Raw genomic sequence first — 22,259 nt, forward strand, 5'->3', positions numbered from 1 at the left:
GGTGTTGGGCATCATTTTTGCCAGTTATATGAATTTGATATATAAACAAAGGCATGTACTGGTTAGGATAGAAGCTATTTGATGTATCAGAAATGCATGATGATATATATCCATATTTAAAAGTCATCTAAGACAGGATGCAAGCAATTTTCATCCCTCTCCAAGGTTTACTTCAGGGTAAGAAAACCATCTGCCGGCGACAGCCCTGGAATATTCTGACTTTGGGCAAATCAGTTGAACGCCAGGTCAAATCCATTTCTCCTCACTACTACCCCTGTTATCTGTCTGATACACTACTGTATCTATGTTAATCTCATTCAATGATCCTTACAACCATAACTGTTCTTCCATAGCCAGCCTTGGACTGCTATTGATCTGGTTCCTCTTATCTGTATTTTCAGGGCATCTGATAGGTTTTTCCCACATGAGAGAGCTCTACAAGCCATTTGGCAACAGTCCTTCTCCTTGTGTTTGGTCTCCTCCTTGGGCAGCCAGAAAGCAGAAACACTCTTCCTGCATGGTCTAGGGCTAACCTGCACTTGCAGATCCAAGTTTATTCCACCAGCCCTTCACCCTATTATGTATGTCATTTCTAGCCTGGAAGCTGTATCACTCTATTTGGGGTTTGAGTTAAAACGCTCCTGTAAAGAGAGAGAAAATAATATTTAGGGCAGCTGAGTCCACAGGGTTTCAGCCTCCAGCAAGCTCAGCAAAGCTACTGGACTTTACCCCTCTTTTGGGCCTCCATCTACATCTGGAATGTGAGTCTAGCAGGAGGCTGCTTGTTTTATGGTGCTGGTATATAGTTCTCTGAAACTAAGCTTTTTTTCCTGTACAAAATGCAGAATCCTGAACAGATGATTAATGACCCACATATAGTGACTGTGGGAGGGAATAAGGGACTGTACAGTTGGAAGGATTCTCCAGAGGTTCAGAGGAATCTCCATAAAAATGTTGCCTTTACCTCTTTTAGGAACAACATGCTCTGGACTTCTCAGCTTCTTCACAGTAATGGAGTGTGATTTTCTTGATTTGTGGGTTCATTCTCTTAGCATGTCTAACACTTTGGGGTTAAGCCGTTGCTACACTTTCCTTGGTTTCATGATGATTTATAAAGTTATGAAGCAGGTAATGCTTTAAAAATTGGTTTCTGATTGCATGTAAGGAGTGAAAGGTGGTCTTTCAGTGCAGATAGTACAAACTGTAACCCACAAATTCTGAAATCAGTATCTGGCTTTGCTATCAATTTTCTGTGACCCAGGGCAACTCTGTAAGTCTCTTCAAGACTGATCAACTGCTTAGTGCAGTAAATGGATGAGAGTGCACTAAAATCAAATCCCTCTGTTTATAGGATAACAGCAGTCTAAGGACTTACTTTTTTCTGCTCTAAAATTTCACCTAATGCTACAACAGTTTTCATCAGCATTAATTTTAGTCTGTAAGGTCATGTAAGCTGTTACAATACTTGGTAGCATCAAGCAGTGGCAATCACGAAGGCCTATATTGTACCATGCCATTTGGCCTGGCAAGGCAGCTGATTGTTGTTAAATCCAGAAGATGAAAAATGTCAACAGATTACAAGAATTTCAAATCAACCAGCTTATTGACTCCTCTTAACCCTACTGAAAGCAAATACAAGGTCATCAGGTCAAGCAGGCTGTTCCTTTCTAAAATTGTGTCTAATGGTTGCAGATCTACTTACCTCCATCTCCACCCCCTGCCTCTTTTGGAGACAGAACAACTTCAGGCATGTCAATGAAAAATCCACAACTATATTCATCTTCTTTCACTTGACCTCCATTTTTCCCATTGTTCACAGTGGCCCATGCACACCAATGTGAAAGATCAATGAACTGTGTAAAGGAGATTGCAGGAGGCTACTGACTGCAACTACTGGGTTAACTTCACATATGACAGGTAGTTAAAAAGACAGGAGATGTGTGTGCTCTAGCTGTCACACTGCCATAGCACTGTGGCAGCAATGGGAGCAGATGATAAGATAAAACATTAAGTAGTGCAGCCTTGTTGTAAAAGTTTGTCCAGTCAATCACACTTATTCCTTTAGTTCTACACATGTTTTTCATAGTAATCCTTTGACCTGGTACTAAGCCCACATACTGTACATGTTTAACAAAATCAATTAATTGTGTGCCTTTACAGCACAGTTACGACAACTGTAAGAGTAGATACTATATATCATTTTATGTCTGGCTTAAAAAACCAAAGAGAAACTAAAGTGGAGTAAATTAGACTGTAATATAAGTCAAAGTGTCTACACATCATTGTTTTGGTTTAGCTAAGTTGTTTTAACACTGTGCTTTTTTTAACCTGATGTGATATATAATGCCTAATGTGACGTAAAAAAGCCCTTTAATGCTAAAGGCAGAAAGTGACATTTGCTTTCTAGTGGATACATTCCAGTGCCACTACTTTGGAAAATCTGTGCCATTATTTGATTGACTTTCTGCAGATTGGATTGGTGTTTTTTACATATTTTGTAATAAGATGATGACAGCAAAAGTAGGATGCAGTGGAGATGCAAGAAATTCTGGAAAAGACAGAAATGTCTCGTTCTAAGTAACATTTCAGCACAATTCAAAGTACCAGGAAACAAATTGAAAATAACAAGATTTCTTAATGGTACCAGTTTAAATGTCCTTAAAGATTATTAACCCCGAATGAGATAATCACTTTTCATTTGTGTTTGCTTTAAAAAGCACACACGTGTACCACTGGCTACTGTGTATAATATGCAAAAGGAAGATGAGAATATTTATATCAGAGGTTGTTGCTTTACCAAGCTTAGTCCTTGGGTTTGGAAGGCTCCATTTCAATAAGATATCTACCATAGGCACTGATGTAGTATCATACTGAACACTAGCAAGGCTGCATAGGCTTTCCTTAAGTCAGAATATTAAGAAAGAAGAATTTGAATTACACTGAGCACATAATTTGATATTTTTTACAGCAATATATTATGGCAGATCCAACACTTTTTCCTAAGAATAGTGCTTTCCTATTCTGAGAGTGACAGCCAAACTTGAAGAAAGCAGTGAGCACCATTTAGCAAATTGCTTGGGGTCTAAGTTCAACTTTGATCATACCGAAGAAAACAAGAGAAATCTATAATGTATCATAAGACCTATCTCTAACTAATGCTGAGAAAGTGCTGAGAAATTATAGAGGAGGAACAGCTTGGAAAGACTCAGAGAGAAACAGAGAATAAAATATGGAAAATGTCTCAGCATTTCTTAGCTTGTAATCTGCAGTGTGAAATACAAAATATGGGAAGACCCTTATTTTATTTATTGTCTTCAAAATTTTCACCTAATTTTAAGAAAAAGGGTAAAGTACCTGATAATCTCTGTTTACAAGGCTCTAATTTATTTGATAATCAAGGTAGCTAATTATTCTTCTCGAATTTACCTTTTTTTTCCTATTCTTATCCTATTAACATGCATCACCACCTATCTTGCTTATCTCTCTGTTCTGACACTTCTTTTCTTCTTCTATTTTCATTACTACTGAAACAGTTTGAAAGCTGCTATTTGATAAATTTTTTTTACATACAAGCACAGCATATCATAGAATGGTAAGGGTTGGAAGGGAACTTTAGATATCATCTAGTCCAACCCCCCTGCAGAAGCAGGGTCATCTAGATCAGGTCGCATAGGAACATGTCCAGGTGGGGCTTGGAGATCTCCAAGGAAGGAGACTCACAACCCCTCTCTGGGCAGCCTGTGCCAGGGCTCCCTCACCCATTTAGAAATGTAACATATTAGAAAGAAATAAGTTAGATGACTATTAGCAGGTATGAACTACTGTTTAACATGTTGCAATTAGAGTTCAGGGTACACAAGAAAACCAAGATTGAGTCTGCTTCATAATTTGTCAAGACTTATTATGGTAGGAACAGCTTAGAGTGCAACTTTTAATGGAAATAAAGAAGATAGATGAATAACAGGAGCTAGTTTGGAGATATAGGGGACTAATAAACAAAAAATCTTGGGTAAACATATCACTATGTACAAAGCTTATAAAAATACTCTTTTTCAAACCTTTGGCCTGTATTTCACAATTTATTACCAAGTTTCATAACCTTTCAAGCTCCTATTAGGCTACGTATAACAGTAATGTTAATCCTGTATATCATTAATGTTCATATCTCCACCATCTTTGAAAAAGTTCACAAGAGAATGAAAGCAGCAGGACACAAACATTTCCTAGCACTACATATGCTAGGATGGACTTGTTCACCTATGCAACCTGATCTAGGTTGACCTGTTTCTGCAGGGGGGGTGGACTAGATGATCTCTAAAGGTCCCTTCCAACTTCTACCATTCTCCTTCAGGTACGTATTTTTTTGCATAGCTTGCCTTTTTGACAACATTAATATTTCTACATCTTGATGAATAAAAAGTGTAGCAGTTGGATACTTACTGTCCAACATACTTTCATTTCCAGTTATAAAGCTGGAGGACTGAGAAGGACTCATAGCAATCAAATCATCACAACAAAGTGTCTAAACAGGTCAAATAACACATCTAGATGTGCTGGTCAATCATCTAAATTATCCACCAAAGAGTTCTCAACAAGAAAATACTGCATTAATGAATAGACACAGCCAATTGTTCACAATCTTAGTGAAAAATTAGGCTTTTAAATTGTTCAGTCAGATGTGTTGTGTCATAAGAAAAATGTAAAAAAACCCAGAATTTGCAATTAACAATAACAAAAATACACATTTTTTGTGCTGGACATACCTTAAAATTTAGGAAATGCTTGTTATTTTAAAGAGAATTAAGACTTAACAAAAATTGTGATGGCATGCCAGCTGTATTTTAAAATGGTTTAGGTGTGTATGTATTAGGCATCTATCATGAGTCAGTGAAGAGAGCAAATGCAGAAGAAAAAAGAAACCAACAAATTTGAAATGTATGTTCAAAAATTCCACAGAGGAATTGTGGATGAATTACAGAAGTAACTTGCAGGTGTTTTTCTAATACAATTAAAAGATCAAAGCAGCTTGACCTGAAACTCAAATTTAATTTAAATGTAGTTGCTCCTCTCTAACATTTGGTTTCAAGAGTTCCAGGTAGAGGTGAGATGCAGAATCCTTTTGTTGTACCTAACCAGATATTGACTGCTATCATCCAAGGACACATCAAGCTATAGGCCATCATTGATCCAATATAGCTTTGGTTTTCCATTATAAAAGGTTCCGTTTCATCAGAGTTTTAAAGGATGCAGTGTAAGAAAGTAAAGAGCCCTGTATTCATGACCTGAAATAATCTACTCTATGAAAGGCTGACAAATCACAGAGAATCAAAGAATATGCCTTCGGCTGCAGAGGTTTTGTGTAAGCATAATGTAGGGGTCACTGGAAAATTCAATGCATAATTGAAGATTCATCAAAAAGAGCTTCTCAGATTAAAAGCTACGTTTACTGTGTGAATGAGGAATCCTGGTGTGTTGCTTTGCATCTGTGTTGTTTGAAGTCAGTTTCTTTTTAAAGATAATTCAAGAATAAAAGAAACAGCTCAAGGAAAATGAATAATCACATCAGGTGTTGGCTTGTCCTCCTAAAATGCAGAAGCTTTCTCAGTGGAAATAGACTTTCTATATTTAAGACAATTGATGCCACAAATTGTACCACCTCTCACTTTACAAAATAAGCCACAGAAGCCCCTCACTTGTTCTGGCATTCTATATTTCATTTGATTTCACAGGATTTGTATTTCCAGATTTTAGGCGAAGATTAGACAAGGGGAAAAATGATCCTATTGCAATTCCCAAATGGAAGAAAACTTGGATGTGTTTTCTGAAGCCCACTTTTAGAATTGTTTTTATATAACAATACACTATTTTGAGTTGCCTATGAGATGCTCATGATGTAGAAATGCCTGGTCTCAGGCCAGCCACCTGCCATAGAGCAATGACTCATAGGGCACAGCTCAGCCTGGAACACACCCCAGGTACAGCAAGACCTCTGTACCTGGGACCTCTGCCCATGGGTTTGAGGACTCCATGTAAGCTCAAGACCAAACCTAAGCTATATGGTAGATGAACTTGTATTCAGCCCCATCTCTCATCTTGCTTCCTGTACTAAATTTGATCTGTACTGAAGGTAGCTTGTGTATAGTCCTGTCCATGGGCCATGTTTCCTTGTATGGACTTGAAGCTGTGTTGTAGCTTTATCCATGGCCTCATCTCCTTTTGCTCCCTGTATGGGCCTGGTTCATCACCTCACCACCTCTGGAATTGTTGATGGGAGCTGCTTTCTTCGGTCCTTGCCTGATCTATGCTGCTGGCTGGTGTGCCTAGGCTGCTCCCTCACTGCTTGCAGCCTTGTCTTGCTGACCTAGATTCCTGCCTTGACCCTGGACCTGTCCTGTCATTGCAGCCTCAGCTGATAGTCACTAGACTGGGGTTTACCCCAGTTGATGACCCTGAGCTGCTGGATTCACCCTCCACCCTGCCAGTGCCTGCTGCTGTGCCTGACTGCAGATTCTCTTGTCCTTGAGGGAAGTTTGATGCTCTCTGCCTGGAGTAAAGGCAATCAGAGCCAGTACTATTCCCCTTTATATGAGTGGAAATATAATTTATTTCAATTTGCTCAGCTAATCATACACTTTGATAGATCATTCAGAAGCTCACAGAAATCAACCCAAATCTTTTCTTTCTCATCAGCAATCTCTTCGTTGGCAGATGTAGGGGCAGCCTACATTTAATGATCCAGTCCTATTCTAAATAAGAGCAAAATTCTCATCAGCTTCAAATGAAGAAGGAAAAAACCTCAGATCTCAGTCCTTGTACCCATAAAGATGACAAAATTTATCCCCTGCAAGGCCTCATTTAACAGAGACCCTGTTCAGGCTCAGTAAGACAAGGTGATCTTATTAACTTGCATAAGGAATGTACATGGAGAAATCCAGGATCTCTGCTAGTACATATGAAATATGAACTATACGAAATAGATTATGTTTATTTAAAAAAAATCATGTAATAATTTCCTACTACAAATGAATCAATAACACAGTATTATTATTTAGAACTAGCATCAGATCCTCTGTTAATACAATAAAATAACACTGTATTATTATAATACAACTAATAATGAATAAAACCAGTTAAAATTTCACCTAATATGTCCATATTTGGAAGTTAATGAAACCTTATTTTATCAAAGACTTGTAAAGAGAGTTGTAAATGTTTCATTTACTAAGTAATTGCTAAGCTTATTTGCCCTGCTGCTCTTCCACACAGATGTCGAAGGCTGAAGCCCTTTGGGAGTCTGGTAAATGCTATTTCTACAATCTCATTTTGATTAATGAAGTTCAGAGGGGTATAGTTTGACAAACTACTCACATTATTTACAAACAAAAAGATAATCTCTTACCTCCATTATCCTTTAGGTGCAGGGCTATCTTGGTGTCATCTATAAAGGAAATTCAAAGTTAGTTGTCAGAAAATGCATTTTTCTTGGTCATGAGTAATTTTAGGAATGGCTTTCTAATGTCAAAAAAATTCCACAATTAGAAAAGGATTTGGTACTCAACTCAATGAGAATCAGACTGTGGTGTTCTTACTTATACTGAGCAGTATTTTACTTTCTTACTACTAAAAACATTTAAGAGTGTTACAGTGTAAAGAAAGATTCAAAATATTGGTAAATAAGGCACTAGAGTCTGTCCTATAACACAAATAATTCTTCTATGTTACATGTTCATAAATAGCTTGAGCATTTTATCATTAATAAATTACAGGGAATAATGCTGAATTATTATTATCCAGCACTGATAGTTTCTAAACTTCTCTTACAGCAAACAAAATTCACTTTGAAATGCTTTCAGTTCAAATTTTTGTGTCACAGGCCAGTTCAAAAATCTGCCTGTACCTTGTACCTTTTCCTGTATTAACATACAAGTCCAACAGAAACCACCCCTTCTGATTTTACAGATGCTATTTGATTAATCTGAATTAGCTCTTCTAGCCAATTGAATTTTCTTCAGGAGCAGGAAAGCAGGATATCTCAACCACAGAAAGGCAGGATTTAAGCAGCTAGTGGAACAAGGATGAGAACTGAGACATCATCACTTATCAATTTAACTTGGTAGAAAGGCCTATAGAAACTATTTCAAATCTGTGAGCACAACATGAAAAGAACAGGCTGAAAAAAAGTAAATAGGCAAGTTTCCAATTTAAAAGAGGTTTTTAATTTGAGTATCTCTAATTTTCTCCTCTGTAAATAGAAAGAGAGCCAAAGAGAAGAGGTCAACACAAATACACACTTAAATTTCTTTTAGACTTGCAAATGACATGTTTACACTATAGAATAATGGAGCATATATACTTCACCTTCTGTGGGCAGGCTAGTTGGCAGGTGGGAAGTGGTGGATCCTCTGGTAGTTGTTAAAACTCTGAACTTTGTGGTGGTTGGTAGAAGAGTAGTAGTGGAGTAAGGAGGTGCTTCAGTTGTGTCTACATTCTTGTCACAAATCTTATCTTTTGACTGTGAAGAGACAACAAAAACAAAGATGAGAAAATGAATTCTCAGTGGTGAATGTCACCGACTGAAGAATTTAAGCATGGACAAGCTGTCAGAATAAAAAGAATGAAAATGAAAACCCTAAATGAAGAAATCTCAAGAGATTTTTTTGGTTTTCTTTCAAATGTTCTACACAGCATTCAGTAACATATATTTTTAATGTAGCACCAGAACTTACAACTCTCAGTTGTTAATGACAAGTTACCCCTGAACACTAAACATGTTGTTTCCTCAATTCAGATATTAATGTCTGAGGTTATCACTCAAATTTTCCCTCTTCCATCATGAACACTCGTGGTGGTTGGTCTGGGTCCCAGAACACATCAAAAAAAGATATGAGGAAATTAAACTGTAGCTCTTTATAGTGAGTAACATGTAGTTAACCAGAGCATTTAATCAGCCTTTACACACAGTTATCAGAGAAGAATATGCATCTGCATGTGTTCGGTCTACAGAATATTTATTTACAACACAGCAACACATTCACTATATGCCTGTTAATTATCTAGAAGATAAGAGTTTTATGTATTAAATGTGCATGCAATATTACAGTTATATAAGTGGCATAAATCATAAAACAAATTGTTATATTAGCACATCATAAATAAGATTCACCATCATATAATAATTCAAGTTTCATTCTCCTGGGAAAATATTTTGATACAAACATCGAGGTTTTGGGGGTTTAAAAAAAAAATTCAGGGCACTTTAAAAATTCTGCAAGTGTAATCTATATATTCTTTTATGGATTACACAATTTTGCAGGAAAATACATCCAATTACCTAGCAGCAAACATAGGAACTGCCTGTAACTCCTGCTGTCCCTATTCATTTTAATGAGAAGTGGAAACCTGCAAAGTCTGTTCATTTTATTGAGATCTGGCTGTCAAAACCCAATGGATGTTTGTCTTTCTTTTGATTTATATGGGTATTTTATTGTCCTTTGTTTTAACAGAAGCAATTTATTACATAAAAAAAGGTATTGGTCTCTGCAGTACAATTACAGCCTCATTATTCATCCTCTTGAATGAATGCATCTGAAATTAACCCCTGTGTCCTAATTATTGATCCTTCATTGAACTCCGGTAGTTAGCTCAGACATCATTCTGTGAGATGCTAAATAAGCTGCTGCTTTTACTCCAGAATGCCTGAAAGCTGGACTGTAGGTAGCAATCAAGTATCCCGAGACTGCAAATCGAACTATGAGTTTCTCGGGTACACTTAGTGTATTGATAATTTCCTCTCGGATCGTGCACTAAGCTTTGAGTACTAGTTGTTTTGAAATAAGAAGGGAGAAGCAGAATGGGATGCTGTTGTCCTGCAGACAGAAGTTTTTTAATAACTTCATCTACTGGCACAACTGAATCCTAGATAATTATAACAGACAATTTAAAATGAAGCCTGGTTTGAAATCAGCAGATTGGTAACTGCAAAGCTGTAGCTTCAAGGCCATGTAACAAGGTAGCATGCAGTTATCTCACAATTACAGTTATAAGAAAAACAATTTCTTCCATCAGACTAGATTTATATCCTTACTTCTCTTTGCTTGTACTGAGAATAAAACAGAATGTGCTTTTCGAACTAGGCACATGGTGCCATGTTTTGCTCTCAGTTTCACCTGACATTACACTTCAGAAGGGCTATGTTGTTGTAATTCATGAAACAGTTTAGCCTTTTCAGGCAAAATAGGAAAGTAACTGCTCTTTTATGGTCATCAGAAGATTAAAAGTGCCATAAATTGTCATAAATTAATTTCTCCCTGCTCCCAAAATAACCTAATGAAAAAAAACAACCCCAAAACCAAACCAAAATGCCCAAACTTCAAACTAATCAACCTTATAAAGGGAAGATGCTGGGAAAGAATCAGCAGCAAGATATTTACAGATATGTCTTGAAAATGAACTGCTCTGATCCAGGAGTACCTTGTAACTCTTCTAGATGCAGCCCAGGATTCCTGTCCACCATTACCTCAGTCAGATATCTTTCACGTTTTCTCACTGACTTTTTCCATGTAAGGAAATTCAAAATATTTTCTCAGAGATGAATTTTTAGTTTCTGTCCATTTCATTCCCTCAAGTGGGGAGGGAAATTGCTCAGCCTATTTTTCTTTATTATGCCTTACAGCATTTCCAATGAATGATAAATATGGAAAGTCTTTGGCCTTGAAACCAGGCTTCATAATCTGAAGAATTAAATCAAAAGCATCATAAGTATATAAATGACCTTTGTTGAGCTGAGGATATAAACTATCTACATACCTCTTCAGGGCAGCCACTGTCTACCCAGTCTTGTCGGTGACGGTCAAATCCACTGGAGCATCTTTAAATGAAGAAACAGACAGAAATTGTCCAGTTAGAGGAAAATAAGAAATAAAAAGGGAGAGGAAGAGAAGAGAATGGCAGAGAGAATAAGTATATGGTTGATTTTAAAATCATATTATTTCTGTGGTATTACTTTTCTTGAAGAGGCTGTGGCTTGCAATATGAGCCAATCATTTAATCCACTTCAGCAAGAGGTGTTTCAATGACTGAATTTTTTTACTAGTGTTTTGTTTTGGGTTGTTTTTTAAATTATTTATAGCTTTTAAAATAGGAATGTCTCCCACAGGATAATTATTCTCACTGCACTGAGCCATAGCATTTTCAAGTTTGATGGCAGCCAGAGGATTGTAAATTGGTTTAATTATTTTTACTCAGACTTTTTAGTCAGGAAAATTTAATCTCACAAAGCATGTAGGGAACCAGTCACTGCTTTTATCAGGCAAGGTGATCTGAGCCATCAAGAATCACATATAATGATGTGATCAATGTTCACACCTCCTCTGAACAGCCTTTGTGACGATTATAGAGTACTACACAGCTGCTTCTCCCTCCTCAGTAGCTGCAGAAAACTGGAGTTGCATGCTTATTTCTTACCAAATTTGGTGAGGTTAATAACTGGCTTGCAATTTCCATTCTCATTTGCAATAGGTAGTGAAAACATTTTAAAGCAACTTGTAACACATTAATATAACAATTCCTCTGTCAATCCCCATCTCACAAGGGTGTTATCAGTGTTTATACAGTAACTTAGGGTTTCCTAGACAACAGGTACCATTACAAACAGAAAGCATTATTAAAATGGCAAGCATATAACTAGACCATGATGCCATCTTTGAAAGAGATTCTACCCATTTAGAGTCTTCCAATTTTGTTTTGGTTGGTTTTTGTTTTCTACATTAAATTTCTGTAGTATTTTGTTACAAGAAAAGGTGATGTCATTTGGCATCCATGGTCATAACTTACCTGTACAGCAAATAACTTGCTCACTGTCTTTTAATAAGACTAGGTAAGCAAAGAAGGCCATTGTCATAGTTAGCTTGTTTATCAGGTAATTCTTTGTTCTCAATAAACTGAAAGATGCTAAAATAATCCAAGTACTACCTTACTTCCTTGAGGTAAACGGATGCATTTGGAAGAATGGAATAGTGGAACCATTTTTATAGTGGAAGTAGATGTTATGAGGATGTAAACAATGCTAACAACTTGTGATGGTAAATATATCCATATAATGGTTCTGAGCAGAATCTACAATGTCTTTGACAGAAGATTTAAATCAAATGTTGATTGCATTGTACTTGCAAGAATCCACATTCCACCATTTGCAATGTTACTAATGATAATACCCCATCCCTAACAGGTTCCAGTTATAACTCATTATACAGCAACTGACTTTTCCAAAAACCCTGTTGTAGTGAAGACAAACTCCCAAACCAAAAATGTACTCCAGGAAAAAACGGAGATCTACTTCCCAATGTGTGGGAATAAAGACTACTGTAAAGAGTTGTCTTTTGTAGAAGGGTGAGTACACTGATGCTAAGCTAGGAGCTCAGTGCTTCCTCCCCATCTTTCACAGAATGGTAGGGGTTGGAAGGGAACTTTAGAGATCATCTAGTTCAAACAGCCTGCAGAAGCAGGTCAACCTAGATCAGGTCGCATAGGAATGTGTCCAGGTAGGTCTTGAAGACCTCCAAGGAAAGAGCCTCCACAACTCCTCTGGACAGCCTGTTCCACTGCTTCCTCACCCTCACTGTAAATTAGTTTTTTCTTATATTTAAATGGAACTTTTTGTGTTCCAGCTTCATCCCATTACCCATTGACCTGCTGCTAGATACCTGTGTGATGTTCTGATTCTGTGAATCTTTGAGACAACATGGAGAATCTTACAGAAAGAAAAGATGATGTGACATTTGAGGTATGAATAGAGCACATTTTTTGGAAGTGTCTGTCTTCCATACTGTTTGTAGAGCTTAATTAAGTTTGAAGAGCTTCATTAGCAACTTCTGTGCCAATCTTGAAGGACAACTGGCCTAATTTTCAGATATATTGCATACTCACACACTACATTTTAGTAATAACACTCTGGCTAAAACCTAACGGCATTGAGGATATTCTGCACATCAGAAAATCAGGCCCAAAGTTTAGACGTGTCATAAAGCCAGCCTTCAAATTTCTACAATAAAAGCAATTACCGCAGTTACATATCCAAGCTAACTCAAACCCAGTTGTACTTAGACCGAGTAGGGATTAATGACCATTTATCTTAGATTTTATCTTGTATCTAAATGATGTCAAACTTAAGGTTCCAAAGATTAAATGAATATACGTTTATCCCAGACACAATCGTTCACAGTTCTTAAGATTTTTTTTGACAAACTACTGAAATACAGTGATAATGATTAATTTTGCTGGGGTTGATTTTCCCCCAGGAATTAATAAATCACTAAAAGCTGAATGCAACATGCAAAAAGTTGGAATGGCTCTTTCAAATATGTGAGACACTCTTCAGATGATCCTACCTTAAAGAAAAATGCATTAAACCCTGGACACTGTCCACTTAACATTTTCTACTAATGCAATAGTCCAAACAGTATTATCTGAAAGTAGCTTTATCATGAATGAGATAGGCTGTTTGTGGACTTCCTTTGAGGCATATGTTATTGAGATATCAGCCATAGCAGCTAATATCATTGCTGCATTGTTGAGTTGCGATTCTGGGAACTGTCATTTCAGTGCACTACCCGCTTTACTGACTGTGTTTTTAAGAACTTAATTTAGTAGTATGGTGATAATTCCCTGTTGCCATTAAAACATTGGAGCAGATTTGATTAGCTATGCCATTTATGCCATCTGTCAACATGACCATTTTATAACAACTTCATTTCTGATGACCAAAATCATCTCCTGGGAAAGCAATAATAAATATGTTCTAGGAAATGAGAATAGGGATGTTCACGAAATTCCAGGATTTGTGTGGAACTTGAGAGTACTGCTTCAGAGAGTAAAGGGAGGATTAAAGTCTCTGAATGTATAGCAAAGATGATTTGGCATAACTAATATAGCTGAGTCTGGGTAACAAAAAAGATGTCAGAATGCTTTCAGTGAACTGTATATAGCCTGAAAGGAAACAGAGATATCATCAGATTTACCAGATGCCATTTATATCTATTTGGCAGAGAATACTTAAATGATAAGAGTACTGGAAAGAAACTGGAACCAAAAAAGTTCCATTTAACCATAAGAATTACTGTGAGGGTGACAGAGCAGTGGAACAGGCTGCCCAGGGACGGTGTGGAGTCTCCTCCTCCGGAGGTCTTCAAAACCCACCTGGATGTGTTCCTATGTGACCTGATCTACGTGGACCTGCTTCTGCAGGGGGGTTGGACTAGATGATCTCTAAAGATCCCTTCCAACCCTTACCATTCTATGATTCTATGACAAAAAATGTCCATCCAGTGCATGAGCTGAAATACTTCTCTTTTAAGAGAGTTCAATGAGAATTAATAATAATAATAAATCAGATATCTATTATATAGAAAATTCATCAAGGTTTAACCTGTAAAAACTAAAAACATAATGGAAAATTATTGGGAAAGAAAGGGATAAAGTCTGGATGGAAAAAACTTTTCACTAAGGTGATCTGGAATAAAACAATCAAGAGCATTAAAATGCACAGCGCGTGTCCTTTAAATCAATCATTCCCTGGGTTTTTTTGCCAGGCTATCTGTAACAGCATATAAAAAATGGATTTTTGGGAACTGAAGGTTATTTCAGAAATCTGAAATGCTTTTTTAAATACCATGTAATTATTCATCTCAGTTAAAGTCTACCCTAAGTAAAAGGTTAACCTAGAAAATTGTATAGAAAATTGAACAGCTAGAACTCTTCTCTCTCTTTAACCACTAAAGAAGGCCACCATATTACGAAAAAATAAGGCACCTGCTAGTCTGTTTGAATTACTAAAAGAAGTGGAACAATTTCAAAGTGAAATTTCTTCCCAAGCTGAGGGAATTACAAAGTAAAATAAATAAATTAAATTAAAAAAAAAATACTGGAAGCCTTGAACTTTGTGTCTGTCCAAGCAAATGAAACCCTTATCATGGGGTGATTTTTGAAGGAAAAGTTCTGTCTTTGCACTCAGTCTGGTTTTGCCTCCTTTTACCAAAGAACAGGCTTCATTTCATTTCCTCCATCCTTCGAATATCACTTTCTTGTCGCACTGTGCTGTCTGGGAAAAGATTGTATGTTCCTCCCTTTGTTCTCTTCCCTTTTTCCTTGTCGGAAATACAGAACTTTATCACAGCTTGAAGTGCTTATGAAGTTCATGTCAAGTGTCACTGCGAGTGACTGTGGTTTGAATTTGTAAGGTATTTGAATGGTATTTGTGCTTATCACCTAACTCAACACACTCAATCGTATATCTGAATTCAAGCATAAATGTGTTGACTTTATTTATTCTTTACTCAAACATACCACTTAATTAAACTGTAGTTCAGAACAGGATGGTAATAGGAACAGTTAAAAGAGGATTTGCTCCCACCTTGCTCTTATATGGTAAGAATAGCTAAGATGACTTGCTTTCTGAAAAACTGACATATAACTACTAAGTAATATTTAATACTTGATGCTGCATATATGTGTTTGCAGCACTGAATCACATAATCACAGAATCTCAAGGGCTGGAAGTGACCTCAAAAGCTCATCCAGTCCAATCCCCCTGCCAGAGCAGGACCATCTAGATTAGGTCACATAGGAACTCGTCCAGGTGGGTTTGGAATGTCTCCAGAGAAGGAGACCCCATAGCCAATCTGGCAGCCCCTTCCAGTTCTCCCTCACCCTCACAGGGAATAAATTCTTCCTTTTATTGCTTTGGAACCTCTTGGATTCCAGCTTATACCCATTGCCCCTTGTTCTATCCTTGGACGTCATTGAGAAGAGCCTGACTCCGTCCTCCTAGCACCCACCCTTTACATATTTGTAAATAATAATGAGGTCAACCCTCAGTCTCCTCCAAGTTAAAGAGCCTCAATTCTCTCAACCTTTCATCCTAATGGAGATGCTCCACTCCCTTCATCATCTTGTGGCCCTGTGCTGAACTCTCTCCAGCAGCTCCCTGTCCTTCTGGAATTGAGGGGCACAAGTTCAGTGCTAAGATAATTCTATTATTGTCTCTGCACTGTGTGCCTCTCAAAACGTACAACATTCAGGTGATGATAAAAGGAGGATCAGAGGGTGGCAGAAATTTCAGCAGACAATCTTCAATCAGATGGTGGTTCCATTATTTTATGGGATTGAAATTTTGGAAAAATGCAACTACATGTTTTGTAAAGTACTCCTGCAATGTCATGTAAGAAAAAGAAGTAAAAAGATGTTAAAAAAAAGTTATTTTACAATAAAAGGTTAAGAACACATAAGACTTAATATTTGTTACTGGCAGAACATGTGAATAGGCAGTAGGAAAGAATCACTCCAATGGGGAATTTGTGCCGTTGGAAGAGTCTAAAAGTGAGCTAAAAGAAATAAGTTTTATTTCCAATGCAACTAGAAGGAACAAATCCTAGTTAAAGTGAGACTTGTCAGAGTTGTGATTAAAGAAGAGGGATATTTTCTACAATCTTAATGTCAGTTACAACAACAAAGGAAACATGCTGAAAAGCAGATAAAGAATAAAAAGAAGTTTCTGCTTTGAATAGCTACAAAGAATAAGAAAGTGTAAGAAGAGGGCCCCAGAGTCAAATTTATGAGATTATGCTATCAGGATTTCCAATACAATCAGCAGAAAATAACAGCAATCAAATGTGTTATCTGGGAAGGCGCTACACTGAAATTAGTCTCTGATACCAGATTACATTCTCCACTGCCTTTGACTTTGTGCATTTATACCTGCACAAAGGGGGTATAAAGAGCTAATAGCAACAGAAGTTAGCAGAGAATGCTGATCTGTTGGTACTGCTACCTGCTTGGTATACATGTAACACTACTTTACACTCCTGGTTAGTGATCCAAACTAGCACAGTTAACCTCCCTCTCTTACTTGATTGTCTGAACGTTTTTCTGTCTTTGAATATTCAAAATGATCTCTTACATTTTAGGGTGGGTGCTCCCATGATCTTACACTTTTTTTCCCCCAATATTACATGTTACATTTCCTTCTGGTTAAATATATAAAATATGTGGCCAGCTGTATTTTGAAAGCTGCCTTATAATGCTGTACACTGACAATCTCAGAGGTATAGTTTGCCTCATTGTTTTGTCTCTTGCTTTTAAAACAAAAAATATTAAGGTCACCTTTGGAAAATATATTTCCTTTTCCACTTTAGAGATGACAAAATAGAGCATAGGAGACATGAAATGATCCACTGGGACAACGCAGAATTCTGTATAAGAACCTAGAGTTAAGACCAGACTCTGAAAACCAGATGAGCATATACTAACAGAGAGCTCCTATTCTTCCCATAGTACTCACAGACAAATGAATTGTCTGAACTGGGAATGATACTGAAAAAAATCAAGTCTCAAATGGCATGCACCAAGGCACAGATTTCATTCACACACTGGCCAAGCTCCCTTTTTTATTCATGCACTTTTACCAAGATTTGGCTCATTTATGAAGAAACTCTAAAACACTGATAACATTAACAAGTAGTAGAGTCCTTGGGACAGGATGAAAGTGGCCAAGTACCCAAAGATATTATGAAATAGGTCTATTCAACATTTGTATTGTATTGGTTCTTTCAGTATTAGTGGGCATCAACATCTGAGCTGATAGAAATGTTTTAGTTAGGGTAGGTTATTGCTCCAGTTATATCCCATTCACAACTCTAAAAAGAGAAAAAGTCAAAGGAAGCAGGTTCTATGTCAGGAGAAGGAAGCATAATGTGCTAAACTGACTCTATATAACTCAGTGTTTATATGCTTAGGTCTCCCAATGAAACAGGATAGCACAGCACAAAACCCATCCAGTTGTGAAATGGCACAGTCATACTCCTGCATTTCTGGAAAGTAGGGATGAATTTGGGTTAAGAAAAATACCTGCTGTAAAGGCTCGGTGAATTCTTCAGCTAGAGAGCAAAATAAAGGAAGGATATGAATCATTCTGTAACTGACTATGTTCAAAGGAATGTAAAATTCAGAAAGCTATTTGTTACCAAATTAGTATTCCATTTGCATCTCTTTTTTAAATCTAAAAACGAGTCAATTTTTCAACTAAACATTTAGCAGCAACAGTCTGCAAAACAGATTGCCAAAGATTACAGAACAGTTTAGGCTCATCAGTTTCTTCACTAATGTACATATAATATTTGTGCTGATGGGAAATGGTCTCATTAATGCTATATGTTAATGCAGATATTGGAAGAGTTAATAGACCCAAATAGAGGTAAAACAAAAGATGTAATGGTGTACAAAAAAAAGCCTTGATATTTAGGAATAATACTGAGAAAATTTTGCTTCTTTCCCTAAAATTTGGAATATCTCCTACAGCAAAATGTTGCAGAGTCTCCCTGTTTAGGTGGCTGGAAAGATTGATAAAGGATATCTGCTACAGAGAATCAGCAGACTATATTGAGAAATTGAACAATTTTATGAAGAGTCATGTAGATTTCAGAATGGTCTAAATAAAAAAACTAGCAACATTACTATATGAGTATGGGTATAGCAATATGCAAAATGTAAAACATTCTAACAAAAAGAGACTTTTAATTAACAGCCCATTCTTAAAGAATGACATCTAGGAGGTGATGATGCAAATAGAGTTTCAGAGATGCTCAAGTTATATTGAGGAGTACAACTATAAGCACTACTGGAAAACAGTTAAGACTATTGTGATAATTCTGGCTGCTTCTATACTAATAGAATAAACATGTCCAGAAACGTTCCTTGGCACTGAAGACTGCTGGCACAGAATGGCCTACATCTCAACAAGCAAACTCTCTCAACCTTCAAAAGAAGTAGGCTACACATAAACTGCCAACTGGGAAACATCCCTGCAACAATCCAACTCCTGCACCGTACCTGGGAACTGTTCTGGATGCTGCTTCTGGACATGGACTGAAATAACATTAGAGAACATCATAACTATTTAATGGCACAGACAATTGCTTTCCAGTGCCCAGAAAGCTTCCCAGGCTCTGTTTAATTTGAAAGTAATTGTATGTCCAAAAATATTTAGTATGGGAAAATATTGCAGCTGTACAAGTGACTGTTTTGCTGTTTTGTACAGCTGCAGAACTGACCATTAGAAAAATCTAACTAAAACTGCCACTCAGCATGATATTTAACTGAGATACAAACCCAAAAATTTATATAGTTCAAAAAATTAACTAAAAAAATTTGATTGATTCCACTAAAAAGACTTAATATCATAGAATGGTAGAGGTTGGAAGGGACCTTTAGAGATCATCTAGTCCAATTCCCCTGCAGAAGCAGGTCAACCTAGATCAGGTCACAAAGGAACATGTCTGGTGGGTCTTGAAGACCTCCAAGGAAGGAGCCTCCACAACCTTGTTTTATTTATTTCCCTTGTAATGAGAGCAAAGGAATCAGAATGAGAGTCACCAAACTGGTGGAAGATAGATTTCTCCATAGTAATACAGTGGCTTGATGCTTATAGGAAGGGAAGAAAATGAATGCTTCTACAAAAGTACATCAACGTTCATCCTATAAAGTATCTTAGAGTCAGGTGTGATAACCTAGGCTACCTGTCTCCACAAATGTGTCCTGAATTTTTGTCCTCAGCGTGGAGGTCTGAAATGTTTTGTTCTCAGTTTCTATTCTTTCACTTTTTATAAACACTTGGAATAATGAAAGCAAGGGGCAGTTGAGAAAATGATTATCTAGCCCACCAATTCAGGATACTATAGGGAGGTGTTGTTTGAGTTCTGCAATATAATCCCACAAACATTCAAGTATTTGGTAAAAGACACACAGCAACTCATTTCTCAGAACATGCTATTTTCTGGCAGTCAAGGAAGGAGTCAGGAACTACTGACATAAAAGAGAAGAAATCTCATACCTTGCTTCTCACTAAATTAATGTTTTGCTAAGAGAGTCTGTTGGACAAAATGTACCTACTGCACAATCACTGTTTTGTTAATCCATTAATGAAGCCTTTTCCGTAACTGAATTTATCTGACAAATTGTCCTGAAGTCATAAAGCTTGAGTTGATCAAATTTGTGTATGTTCTAGCACATCATTGCTGGAAAAGAAAAAAAATCTCAAGTTATCTAGCTGTTGTAAACAGTAAAGTTGATTTTTTTCAGTCCATTGGGAGAATGAGTAAAATAAACTACAAAATAGCAGATGCATAAAAATATTAGAAAATGTGGATATTGCAATTAACCTGCTGCAGTACTATCCTACCTTTTATGATTAAGCATTCTATTAGGACTGCAAAAACTAATCCATTTCATTAAGTCTACCTTTTTTATATATTTGTCTCATAAACTGGGAGAACTGCTGTTGTAGAGTCTAACTGGTCTCCTTAGAAACTAACCACCTTCTTATGTTCTCTTTCTTTTTTTCCTTTATCTTTCATATTAGAACTTTGAAGGGTTTTCCTTTCCAAAGCCAAAGTCCTTATATCCTGCCATACTTGGTTTCAGGAGTAGTGACTATAAAGTATTTAAAAGTTCGCTGTTTTCCTTAGGGGAAGAGACCAGTCAACATCTAACTCTCCTAGTAGCATAGAAACAATAGTTAGTCTGAAATAATATAGAAACTGATATACAATAGCCAACAGAGAGATAAGCAGATAAAGATATCAGTAGTTCAGAAAAGAAATGTAACTCTTCCAGAGAAAGTGTGTGTTAGGTTAAGGAAAATTTAGTAAATTTTGGAGGTGTGAAAAAGATGAGTTGGGACATTACACACACAAGAAATGGAACAAATAGTTTGTGTGCCAAAAAGACAATCTAAGCAGGGTAAAAATTATACTGTAGACAAGATGATATGTTGCTATAACATTATTTTAATATGTAGTGAGACAACCAAAGAGGAGTTTGGGACCTTGACTGCATTCTTCTCTTTGAACTTGTGCTCATACAGAGGAGTTTCCTATCTGCAGATGTCAAAAACCTTCTTGAGACTCTGCCTCTGAATTCAGGTAGTTTGTTCTGTTCTGTTTCTTGTAGGTAGCAGAATAAACTTTTCTGACTTTCCTCTTTGAGTACTGGAGTCTGTTTTGCCTGGAACTGTAATTGGCAGCAAGCTCTCCCTGCTCTTGTCTTGATCCACAACAACCTTGGTTATCGATTTCCCTCTCATCTCACTGGGGCCTCCACCTAAGGAGGGTGGGGGGGATGGGGGCACTGAGCAAGAGACTGTCGTGGTGCTTTGTTGCTGGCTGGGCAAAACCATGACAAGACCTTTACTATTAAGTGTTTTCAAACACACCTTCAGGCCCACTGAAGCTTGCACTGTCTTCTAAACAGAAGTGCCATTCCACTTGAGAATATCTATTACTATGATCTTGTGAAGCTTCTTTCATCAAACAATACCATCACTGGGATCACTCTGGTTTGAGAAAACGCTTTGTTCATTAAGCACTTCTGTGCCACTTTCTTTTCTTGCTTTACTCCCACCAGGCTTCCCATGCATACAAAATTCTCAATTATTGAATGCTAATTTCCTAGCAGTTTCTTGCAGTTCATGTGTTCAAATTAGCTTGTCAAATTAAGAGCGAGCCACTTGGAAAGGATTTGAAGAAGTTGGGTGTGGAGCAATTTTCTGCTCAATAAAGTATAGATCTAGTTATCCTATCATTCTTCTCAGTAATGTATCAGTGTTGACAAATTTACACATTCATCTTGATACATTTGTTGCACTTGATTAAAAAAGACCAATTGATGTCTTAACTTTTAAAACAGAAGGAAAATACATTGTGTTTTAATCAGAGCAAACTCTGACAGAGGGCCAGAATTTCTGCTTCTCAGATTTTCAATATGATTGCTCCATAAGTGGCCATGAAACAGTACACAAGTTAGAAAAATATTACTGACATTACTTTTCATTGCTCACAGGGTATTTTTCCTCTAATTCAACAACCTGATTGCTAAATGCCAGGTGTTAGGACTCTGCCATGTTTTCATATAAAACCACTCCAGCATAAAGAACTCCTGAGGAGAAATACAAATTCTATAGACAGGCAGATTCTGGGCACATTTCTTTCACTTTGCCTGAAGCAGCAGTATGACCAGCAAATTCATGATGTTATACACACTGATAGAATAGAATATATTTTACAGAATACACTGTATTTTAAACCTCTAGCCTTTCTAAAGCATTTAAAATGAGATTTTTCTTGACATTTGTAAATGAATCTATTACACTGATCAGACTATATATTCTCCCTCTGCTGGTTTACTGAGTCCATATAAATGTATCATTTTCTTAA

At 36.9% G+C, this 22,259-nt stretch overlaps 1 protein-coding gene across 1 annotated transcript in view; it reads right to left on the reverse strand.

The window, feature by feature from the left end:
* PLXDC2 (plexin domain containing 2) overlaps positions 1-22,259 on the reverse strand; it is a 250,410-nt gene that overhangs the window by 16,672 nt on the left and 211,479 nt on the right. The window contains exons 10-12 of the mRNA XM_061997126.1: positions 10,807-10,867; positions 8,359-8,512; positions 7,400-7,438 (exon numbers count right to left, since the gene is read on the reverse strand). Of these exons, the coding sequence (XP_061853110.1) occupies positions 7,400-7,438; positions 8,359-8,512; positions 10,807-10,867 (254 nt within the window). The remainder of the gene's footprint in view (positions 1-7,399; positions 7,439-8,358; positions 8,513-10,806; positions 10,868-22,259) is intronic.

This window comes from Colius striatus, chromosome 5 (assembly GCF_028858725.1).
Source record: "Colius striatus isolate bColStr4 chromosome 5, bColStr4.1.hap1, whole genome shotgun sequence".
Lineage (NCBI taxonomy): Eukaryota > Metazoa > Chordata > Aves > Coliiformes > Coliidae > Colius > Colius striatus.